Genomic DNA, 12025 nt, shown 5'->3' on the forward strand with positions numbered 1-12025 from the left:
GCATTCCTGGACTGGAGGCTGTAGAAATATGGATCTCTATCCCACTGTGTGTCATGTATATAATTGCCATTCTAGGGAACTGCACCATCCTCTTTGTTATCAAAACCATCTCCAGTCTTCATGAGCCTCAGTATATCTTCCTGTCTATGCTGGCAGCCACAGATGTGGGTCTGTCTTTATCAACTCTACCTACAGTACTCAATGTCTTCCTCCTGAATAACAGAGAGATTGAGTTTCACTCCTGCCTAACACAGATGTTCTTCATCCATACCTTCTCCTTCATGGAGTCAGCCATCCTGCTGGCCATGGCCTTTGATCGATTTGTAGCTATTCGCAACCCACTGCACTACACTGTGATCTTAACTCCTCCTCGGATTATAGAGATAGGGCTTGCAGCCATGATTAGGGGTGTGGTGTTGGTGGCACCCCTGCCAATTCTGCTCAAGCGATTGCCCTTCTGTAAGAATGTTATTCTATCTCATTGTTACTGCTACCACCCTGATGTTATGAAGCTGGCCTGTGGCCCTATCAGAGTCAACATCATCTATGGATTGTCCCTTGTCCTCTGCATTTTTGGAATTGACTCTGTGTTCATTGTTATTTCATATATCCTGATTTTTAAAACGGTCGTGGGTATTGCCTCAAAAGATGGTCAACTCAAGGCACTTAATACTTGTGTTTCTCACATTTTCACTGTCTGCATCTTTTATGTGCCACTCATTGTGCTAGCTTTAATTCATAGGTTTGGTACATTCACATCTCCTCTTCTCCATGTTACCATGGCCAATCTCTTCCTTTTCTTGACTCCTGTCCTTAACCCCTTGGTTTACAGTTTAAAAACTAAACAGATAAGGTCTGCAGTCCACAAGATATTCAAGGGTAGGCAAAACTAGCCCAAGTAATCAAGTATGGCCTTAGTGAAAAAGATGCCTTAATTCTCTCATCACCTTTTACCTGTCTGCTTCCTTCTGGGAACTATGTCATTTCGCAGCATGATTTTATGAGAGTTAAGGTATTTTTTTCTTGTCTGCCAAGAAAATGGTGGTATTTTGGTTATTGTCTTGATCCAATTCATCATCCGCAGAATTGCATGAGAGATCTTACTGAAATAATTTTTATGTCTCTCTTCTATTTAAATATTTAAATAGTTGTGTTTTACAATTAATTATATGATAAAGGCCAAGTTATTAACATGTTTTATAAAGCTTTACATTTTCTTATGCTTGCCCTTTCCTTCAGCTTCAGCTCCAACTACACAGTGCCACTTCTCAAACTAGATGATTCAACATATTTTTACATATGTATACCAGCCTTCACATGACTTAGGCTTTTACCAATTGCTTGGCTTCAAATGCAATACCAATCTTAAACAAAACTTCCTCTATTATTAATGTTTTTGACATTTTAGTAGAATTGGCATTTCTTTTTTCCCTCAATATATCCCATAAAAATTTTTATTATAATACAACACAATTTTACTTACATCTTCACATTTATCTTTTTCAATTAATGAAGGATTGTTGTGGGGAGTCACTGTGCTGTTTTATCCTAAATCTATGGTTTATACCTTATTTAGTGACACAGTAAATTCTAATTCTTTTCTGTAATAAATCAATTAATGTATATAGGCATAGATAATTGACTTGACAATCACAATTCTTATTACCTGCTAACATAATTATCATTTAATGACTCTTCTTTTCTAAATTAGGGACTATGTCTGTTGTCTTTGCTATTCATCTTTATTACTTTATGGAATATCTGTAATATTGTATACAATAAATACATTTTTAAGTATAAATAAATAAGTTAATAAATATGTCATCTAAGAGATTGATAATACATTGCACTTGTAAAAGTGTAATTATTTCACATTAAAATGTAACTATAAAACAAGTGAGGGATATCTTTAAAATATTTGATTCTAGAAAGGAAGAAAAAATTGAGTGATTGATGTCTACCTTAAACTCTGAACTTTAATTCATTACCCAAACTAACTTTTCTTAAACCAAAAGAGGTGAGTTTTAGTAGTTCCATGTTAAAGGAAAGGAGACAGTTAAAAGATACTAGGTGAATTGTTAATATCTCCCTAATCAAAAATGATTAGATTCAGGATTAGAAACTACCACATTTTATACATAAGAATACAGAAATTATGATAAATCTAACAGTTTTTTAGCTTATATAAAATTTAAAGATATGAACATATAGGTGCCATTTAACCACATTTATTTAATTATTTATAATATTTTAACCTAATTTTTATTCACGTCCACTTACATTAGACACACTATGAATTCCCTGATTCCAGCAAACATTTGTCTTATTCAAAGATATATTATTTTGATTATTAATCTGTACATGAATGAAGTATATATTTTTACTTTTATTCAGATATTTATTCCTCATTGACCTCCCCATGTAATGTCATTTCATGATGTGGTAAAGATTAACATTTTGGCAATTGTCTTCTGAATTCTCAGGTTTTGCAGGCATTAAGTATAAAGTAGAGGTAAGAGCATGATGCCCGAAAAATATGATAATTGTAGAACCGGGACTTAAACTCACATCTGTACGCCTCCAAACACCATGTTCTCAACTCCAGTTTATACTTAATGCCTGTAACACCTGAGAATTAAGAAGACTATTGCCAAAATGTTAATCTTTACCACATCGTGAAATGAGATTATGTGCGGAAATCAATGAGAAATAAATGTATTTTTATTTTGTTTTCTGTTTTAAAGAATTACCTGGAATATTCAAATTGTAATGATGTAGAGTTGAGGCAGTTAACAGTCATTTTCTGGAAAGCAAAAATAAAATCAGGATTAGCCAACACAAGAGAAAAAATGATCTGGTTCTTATGAATTTCTATTTATCTATTCAAAGAATCATTCACTAACATAAGTGAAATATTGATAATTAGGAGAGACCTATAGGTTTCTTTTAGTGTTCATTAGACACTAGAAATCGAAAGTCGTTCATGTTAAGAAAGTTGATCGTTCTGTTGAAAGATGGTCTATCATTCAATAGATGAATGGATAAACAAATTGTAGTACATACACACAATGGAATATTATTCAGCCATAAAAATGCAGTACTGATTCATGCTACAACATGGGCAAGCCTCAGAAACATTATGCTAAGTGAAAGACACTAGAAACAAAATGTCATATATTTTATGATTTCATTTATATGTCATATTCAGAACTGGTAAATGCATAGAAACATAAAATAGATTGAGGATTGTATAAGATTTTATTGTAGAGGGATGAATACATCCTGAAACTAGATAGAAGTAATGATTGTACAACACTGTAAATGTACAGAATGACATTAAAGTGTACACTTACTTTTAAATGGTTAATTTTATGTATGTGAATTTCACATTAATCAAAAGGAAAAAAGGAAAAAAGAAATGTTTCCTAGACCAAATCAGATTGACATGTTAATGGCCAATGAGAGTCAAGATAAAAGTGTTCATATTAAAAAAAATGGGAAAAAATAATTCTAGAAATGAAATGATAATGTAGAATTTGGCTTCTTAAACACACTAGATAAGATAATTCTGGGAGGCAGAGATTTCTCAATGGTTACCATGTGTCACCACATAGCTCACTCTTCTTTCTATTAAAGGTATAAGGCCAGCTGAGCAACTATCAATTAATTATTGATAAATAATTATATTATTAAATTAATTATTATTAAATACTAACTGACAAAGTATCAATAATTTACTTTTTTTTTATCGTGGGACAAGAACCAAGTCACACTCAGGTTTCCTTTCTCTCATAAATTCTTGAGTTGTTTTGTGTTCTAAAGTTTAGAATTTCTCTCTTTCTGTTCATGCAGTGTTATTTCTCTGACCCATTGCACAGATAGCATATGTACCTGAAAATAGCTAAGATGATATGTCAGCCTTTGGTACAAAAGGATTAATTCGTCCTATTGTCTGATGAAACTTATACCAGTGTTAGAGAGGTATATAGTAACATCTGTGAAAGTGAGGCTCCAGGTACCTCTGTCCCAGGACACCAAATCTATATTTCCTTAGCACAGCAAGGCCAGATCTTCTCTAATTGATAGCCAAGCAATATACTTTGAGAATACATTTGGGAATACAAATGAGAATTCACTTCTTCACTTCTCCAGGGAATACAGAGATCAGTCTCATGATTTGAAGAGGGAGTACGAATTGCCCAGTGGGTGCTCAGGTACATACTCTAAGGATAAACTCAGAGGACACCAGAGACCTACTATGGAGAGAGAGAATGGACACATGAAAAGAAACAACTGTGTATTCCAAACTTTCTGAAAATATGAGAGTCCCTTCCAGTTTTAAATATTACCAGGAAATGTATTTCTAAAGTTTCTTGCACCTGCAACTTATAATTATGGTTTTCATACCTAGAATTCATACCACTTAACCTATGAGACATATTTCAATCCAAATAGTCCTACAAATATTTTCTATATGAGAATCTCCCATATATAGGACTCAAATATGATTAAAAATAAGATATTTATATTGTTATGCAGACATTCTGTATTTGGGGGGGAATTTAAAGCATTGTAGAAGGACATATTCCAAATAAAAGACAAGAGGTTTTATTTTCATATTTTTTATTTAAATCTGTTTATATTTTATGATTGTTTTTCTGAAACCATTCCAAGCTAAACTTCATTTAACATAACAATTTAGGGACAAATTAAAGCACAAATATAACAAAGTGTATTTATCTAAAATTGTCCATATATGTAATGTATACTTGATTTCCTCTGGTATATTAAATTGGATTTCACATCTAGTTAAAGATAAGATGTACTGATTAAACTAAAATCGAGACTCTGCATCTTCTCTTGTATATATTCAGGGAACATAGTAACCCAGGCTTTCTATGCCTTAATGTCCCCATCAGTGAAAACGAGTTCATAATAGTATCTATGTTTTAAGGATGTTGAAAGGAGAAATGTAGTAATTTACATAATGTGTTTACCACAATTTCTGGCATACAGAAAATGCTCAATAAATATTAACTATTATGCTACAAACCAAAAATATAGTAGAGTACCAGGGCAAAGCCAGGATTTAAAGATAAATACAAAAGATTAAAGTCTTCTGTCACTCAGATGGTGATATCAAAAGTAGGCAGAGAATAATATAGTTGTTCTTCAGTTCAAAGACATATTGAGAGTTCCCTTTTAAAATATTTTTTCATAATATGTGTATATTTGCAAATGTACAAAAGAGTTCAGACTAGGTTTACCCATTTTATAATTGTGAATATCAGATATATTTGTCAGTTCAGTATTGCCATTGCAGATCAGGGACAGACGTCAAATTTTTATGTACACTAATGATGCCTCTAAATTAATACTCACAGAGTAGAGCCAGACATTATTATTCTACCCATTTTGAATCAAGTTATGTGAACATGAACTCATGAATCACTAATTTATTGATTTAATAGTCATGTATAACCTTTTTTCATTTTTCACCTTCTGTCTTTTGTTCCTTACAGTTTCCCTAATGCCTTAACCTAACATGGGCAATCCACAACCAGGTGACATCTTGATCTCTATAAAATCAGCCCCTCATTGATCTTTTATAGCCCAGAGTTAGGTTCAGTTTAGCAGTGGAAGCAATGTGATTTCTATTAACCTCATACACCAAAAACACTGAGCTCGAGTTGGATATTTATCACCATTTCTCCCTATCACTACCAAACAATCATCATCCATGATCAGAGTTATGATGATTTATTTAAGCATTTTGTCTTTTTTCCCTCCTTAGTTAGATTACATACTTACTTCTTGAGGCAAAGACCTGAGTATTTTTATTTTTGAATTTATGATGCCTACCATACTTTTTGACACATAGTAGATGCTAAATAGATTTTAATCAGTTATTCCTTCTGATATAGAGGAGATATCATTCTCCAGCAATGACATGTTGCACCCAAAATCGCTTGTGCAAGGCAGCCTGGATCTGACGAGATTTGAGACTGTAGACCAGAGGGTTGAGCAGTGGCGTCATGAAGAGGTAGGCATTACTCATGGTGGTATATAGAATTGGGGAAGTATCCTGGGTATAACGATGCAGCACTGCCAAGCTGATGAGGGGCAAGTAGAACACAAGTACTGTGCATAGGTGGCAGGCACAGGTATGCAGTGATCTCCAGTTTCTGTCTTGAGTCTTCTTCAGCTTCATAATAGTGCCCAAGATCTTCATGTATGAAGCTAGGATAAAGACAGCATCCAATGAAAATGTGAAGAGTACAAAAATCAATCCATAGGCACTGCTGAAAGTGACATCCCCACAGGCCAGGTTCAGTATATCCTGGTAGTAGCAGTAAGAGTGTGAGAGGATATTGGTCCCACAGAAAGAAGAGTTCCTGAGGAAAAAAGGTAGAGGAGCCAGCAGAGTAGCACCTCGTATAAGGATAGCTCCACTAAAGCAGGCAACGGTATAGTGGTTCATAATCCTGGTGTAGTTTAGTGGAACGCAGATAGCTACCAAGCGGTCAAATGCCATGGCCACCAGGATTCCTGATTCTACTAAGGAGAGGGTGTGGATGAAGAACATTTGGGCTAGGCAGGCATTCAGGCCAATGAGGCGGACATCAAGCCAGAAGATACCCAAGACAGTAGGCATTGTAGACAATGAAAGGCCTAGGTCAGTAAGGGCAAGCATGGCCAGAAAATAAAACTGAGGTTCATGAAGATTCCGTTCTGCTCTAACTAAGAAAAGCAGAAGAGCATTACCCACAAGGGCTACAAGATACAGGAGACATAAGGGGATGGATATCCATATATGTGCAGCCTCCAGGCCAGGGATACCAATGAAAGAAAAGGTGGGCCAGTTCGAGGCAGTGTTATTAAAAGCCAGCATGTAGGTCTGACTGTAGTCCAGGATGCTTGCAAACCTACAAAAGAGAAATCACGTGTCAGTAAAGGTGAAAACTAAATTTTAAGTAAACAGATTGTTAATACACAGAATCATAAAATTTATATTTGTAAATTCATCATTGTTTCTTTTGATATATGGATGGCAACCAACCACATGAAAAGATGCTCAACATCATTATTTATTAAGTAAATGTAAATGTACTTTACAATAAGATACCACTTGAATGACTAGAATTAAAAAGACTGAAAATCCCATGTGTTGGTGAGGATGTGGAACAACTGGAACTCTCATATAAGATGAATGTAATGTAAATGGTTATGGCCTTTTAAAAAAAACCAGCTTGACATTTTTTCATAAAGTCACACATGCCCTTATTATACAGTCAGCATTACCCAGCAATCTCACTCTTAAGAATTTGCCCAAGACAAATAAAAACACATGTCCACACAAAGACTTGTACATAGTCACAGCAGCTTTATTTGTGATAGCAAACAACTGGAAAGAAACCAAATATACATCCACTACTAAATGCATAAATAAACTGTGGCAGATCCATGAAATTTAAGTTAAAAAGGAATACATTGCTGATAGATGCAACAGGATGAATGGATCAGTCATGCTATGTAAAAGAAGGCAAATACAAAAGAGCAATTTTATTTTTTATATAAAATTCTAGAAAAGATGAAGTCGTAGTGATAGTTGATCAATTTTCAGAGGTGAATGGGAGTGTGAAGAGATTGTCTACATACAGCAAGAAGTGACTTCTTAAGAAATGAAAATGTTTCATACCCTGGCCAATGTAATGACTACCTGACTTCATACATTTTTTTAAAACTCATCAAATTTTACTGTTAAAATTGGTGAATTTTACTGTATATGTTATACCTCAATATAACTGACCAAAAAACTATAATTCATCAAAATGTATCTCTTCAGTATATCTTCCCTAAATCTTCTTTCAACTCATTCACAAAGAAAACGTCACTGTGGTTTGTAAAATAACTTGCCTCCCATGACCAGAAATCAGTGTATCTGGGATGAGTCCCAGGCTATTTTATTTTACATATTCACTTATTTGACTTTGATCTAAATGGTCCACATAGCATATTGAAAAAATTTCAGAAAGCTCTATGTGCTCTCCAACATTTTTGTCAAAATTGTCTTTTCATTTTTCCCCCTATTTCAAAGAAATCTAAATTCCTACATGTATCTTTTTCCTTAGAAATATAAAGCTCCCTTTGGACAAAAAGCATACTTTCTGTATTTCTCATTGGTTTACTTCTTTGCTCCTTCTCTTCTCTTCTGATTCTTATACAATTTTTGGGCAAATTGAAGCCTCAAGGCTTCAGTTAATTCCTAAATTCCATACTTGATAAGATACTCGTTATAAATATATATTCAACTGACCTATAGGCATCTCTACACAGATGTTTCACAGGGAATTCAACTATATACCCTAAACATAAGAGTTAAATTAACCCTTCCCAATCCTTATAATTTTTGCTTGTGTTTTCTTTAGAAATATTACTAATAAGGCAGATGTGTTTTTAATGTCTGTCAATTTTACCATTGATAGTGAAATTATGAAGAGCAAAGGGTCAAGAACCAGAGTGCCTGGATTCAAATTTGGCCCTCTTCTTACTAGCAGTTTATCTCTAGTTAGATAAGTTATCGCTTGGTGCCTACATCTTTATTGGAAAATGAGAATGTTAGTATCTACTTTCCCTAGGTTTCTAATAAAAAATATTAAGAATAATGCTTCACTACATAAAATGATGTTTAACTAGAGGCTATTCTTATTAAATCTCACCATTATTCTTCATCTTAATCATTGTTTCTTTAAAACAGACTCTAACAATTTCTTTTCTGAAAACTCTACCTCAAGTATTTCTCCATAAATCCATTGTTCATATATTTTTCATATTGACTTTATAAAATTTCAATATTACTGTATACGTTCTTTTAAATATTTCCCCATAAACGACAAATAAACTTAGCTTCCTTTGCTTATTATGACGCACAAGACTTTTATGATCTGGACACCATATTTCTCTAAGCTCATCAGTAATACTAAATGACCTCCCTCTGCTCTACATTTTGTTACAGTAATCTTGAAGATACTTGGAACTTTATCCTTATTTATTATCATTTTATGTCTTTATACCTTTGCTCAAGCCAAGCCCTCTGACTCGATCATTTGACCTTCCCTCTTCTTACATACCTAATGAATTTCTCTTCAGTCTTAAAAATCAATCTCAGGTTTTATCTCTTCTAGAAAATATTCCCTAATCCTTTCAAATAGAATTAAACAAACTGCTTTCTTTGGTACTTTTAATGCTTCCATCATTGCACCCATAAAGTTTTTAATTGTCTTAACTAGTCTGCAAGTGCTTGAGATCACAACAAGCCTTTTTGTTTCTCTAAATGAGAATATTTCCCTGGAAAATGCTATGTATTATAAGAAATCATTTTTGTATAAATGAATGATTGACCTGATCGAGGTAAGGTGCTTGATCTCACTAAATCTCAATTTTGTTTTAATTAAATTTGTAATAATGACACTGTATTAAATGTTACTGTGAGGATTAAGTGTATGACAGCAAAAGCACATAGCACACTGCTTAAAAGTATTTAATCAGCATTTGTTTCCAAGCTTTCGTATTATTCAATTCAATATAAATGTATGCGTAAGTGAATGGTAGACATTAAAAAAAAAAAATACTTGGAGTAAAAAGGGGTCAAATATGTGGTGACAGTAAGAAATCTAACTATGGGCGGTGAACACAGAATACAATATATATATGACTTACTGTTGAATTGTATGCTTGAAACTTATAGGGTTTTGTTAACCAATGTCACTATAATAAAAATAAACAAACAAACAAACAAATAAATAAAATCCCATATTTAACTTCACTAGCACATTGTTCATTAAAAAATATAGAAATATTTCTGTAAAATAATCTCACATTATTTGTATAGTCTAAAATGTCATATTAAAACTATATGTGAATTTATTAAAAATCACATTGTATGAAGAAATTATATATATGAATGAGATTACATATCTCATTATATATATGTGTATATATATATATATATATGTCAGTCTATCTTCTTACATATATCTATCAAATCTCTTACATGTATTATTTATATTTTTGAAAGAATTGTCGAAAAGCAGTAAGGTTGCAGTTGACCATATTCCAGGTCAATAGCAGCAGATTAAATATGTGTTGGATAAATAAAACAGACAGCAGAAACAGAAGTAGCAAGAGTGACAGAACAAGACAAGGATACAGAGGGAAAGAAAAAGAGAAAAAAGGAATAGAAGGAGGAAAGGAGGGTGAAGAAGATGGAAGGAAAGAAGAAAATTTTAGGAGAAATTAATTAAAGAACATCTTTATTTACCAGTATCGATTCTCATACTTGAATTTCTATAAGCAGACAAACTGAATAATTAATATAAACATTAAATAACATATATTTAAATACTATTTAAATAGTGAGTGCATCACATATATGTGTATATGTGTGAGTCTACCCCTCAAAGTCCAACCAGAAATCATGTTCTTAAAATTTTAAAGTGTCGCTTTCACATTGATTTACTAAAAGCCCTATTTTATACATGTATAAATGATAAATGTCCCTGATAGAGATAGGTTAAAAACACATAACATACCTAATTATAAAAATATCCTTCACTTACATGTAAGCACATACATAAACACACTCATTCACATATATGTGTCTGTTACGCATGTATCTTAATTATCACATAAAAAACATTTTGTTTCACCATAACTTCTGGTTCAAACAACAAATTGAATAAAATTCCTTTGATTTCAACTAATTAGCCCTGCCTTTTAAATCTATCATCCATCTATCTATCCATTATCTATCTATCTATCTATCTATCTATCTATCTATCTATATCTTTCTATCTATCTATCATCTATCTATCTCTCTATCATCTATCTATTTATTTTGGTCAAGGAAAGACCTAGTTCTATCAGCTGCTGGAGAAAAAATTTTATTTCCCCTGCTTCCCCTTTGATGTTTGTTATGTTATGTTTTATGTTATGTTATGTTATGTTATGTAATGTTACGTTATTTTATGTTATGTTATTTTATGTTATTTTATGTTATGTTATTTTATGTTTTATGTTATGTTATGTTATGTTATGTAATGTTATGTTATTTTATGTTATTTTATGTTATGTTTGTTGTTATGTCATACCATGATGTATCAGTTATGCATGTTTTAATAAGAACCTTGTTTGTGACAGCTATGATTCTCATCACAGGAGATTTAAACATGTGTGAGAAATAAGCATTATGCAAGAAACTTAATTATTATGTTTTAAAAATTGACTTTGTTATTTCACACTTATATAATCCAGAGAATCATTTAATCTTTCTGAGAACTAACATTCCTTGTCAAATGTGAGTAATTATGTCTATTAATGGTATTTAGAAAGATTAAACAGAAAACAGAAAAAAAGCTTATAATGCTGACAAATGAAAAACACAACTTTAAAAAGTTACCGTTAAGTAATGTATTGAGGTCAGATTCAAAGATACACACCAAATTTATATCTCTATCTAGATTACTCCATATATTTTAACTTGAAAATACTGAGGAACAACATCTGCAAAATTTCAGTAACTTTAAATAGAACTTAGATCAGGAATATTATGGTATCTAGAATTATTAATATGGGGTTGAAGTTGCTTTATCAACAAGTCTCAAAATACTAGCAGAACAGTTCTTTATCAAGGTCAATTCTATATTTTTTACCTGACCATTTAAGTTTGATTTTGAATGGTCAGTTTTCCAAAACACAAATCTTCATTTGAATATCATAGAATCTAAAGATGACAAATAACTCAGCATTTAGGCTGGGAAAAACTCTTTTGCTTAATGAGAAGTGGGCAGGGAAGAACCTCAAAAATTTGCAAAAGCATTTGATTATGTTCATGAGAAGCGGGTTTCAGGACTCAGAGGAAAACTGTGAAAACAAGAACACTGTCTATGAAATTTGGGGCCCTAAAAATCTAGCTATGTAAACGCAATATGCATATATAGTATTAACAGATATTCTTTAAATTCAT

At 32.5% G+C, this 12025-nt stretch overlaps 2 protein-coding genes across 2 annotated transcripts in view; one reads left to right on the forward strand and one right to left on the reverse strand.

Annotated features, from left to right (window-relative positions):
* LOC102892442 (olfactory receptor 51A4-like) overlaps positions 1–893 on the forward strand; it is a 1046-nt gene extending 153 nt beyond the window's left edge. Inside the window, exon 2 of the mRNA XM_006915745.1 lies at positions 1–893. Coding sequence (XP_006915807.1) covers positions 1–893 — 893 coding nt within the window.
* A 5039-nt stretch (positions 894–5932) lies between these two features.
* Positions 5933–6892, reverse strand: LOC102892684 (olfactory receptor 51G2). The gene has a single exon (XM_006915746.1). It carries the CDS (start codon positions 6890–6892, stop codon positions 5933–5935), a length of 960 nt encoding a protein of 319 aa, XP_006915808.1.
* Between the last annotated feature and the right edge of the window lie 5133 nt (positions 6893–12025).

Source organism: Pteropus alecto, unplaced genomic scaffold (assembly GCF_000325575.1).
Source record: "Pteropus alecto unplaced genomic scaffold, ASM32557v1 scaffold395, whole genome shotgun sequence".
In the NCBI taxonomy this organism is placed as follows: domain Eukaryota; kingdom Metazoa; phylum Chordata; class Mammalia; order Chiroptera; family Pteropodidae; genus Pteropus; species Pteropus alecto.

Excerpts from the sequence above, each read along its gene's own strand:
- LOC102892684 (XM_006915746.1), bottom strand. The coding sequence starts at position 6,892 with ATGCTGGCTTTTAATAACACTGCCTCGAACTGGCCCACCTTTTCTTTC.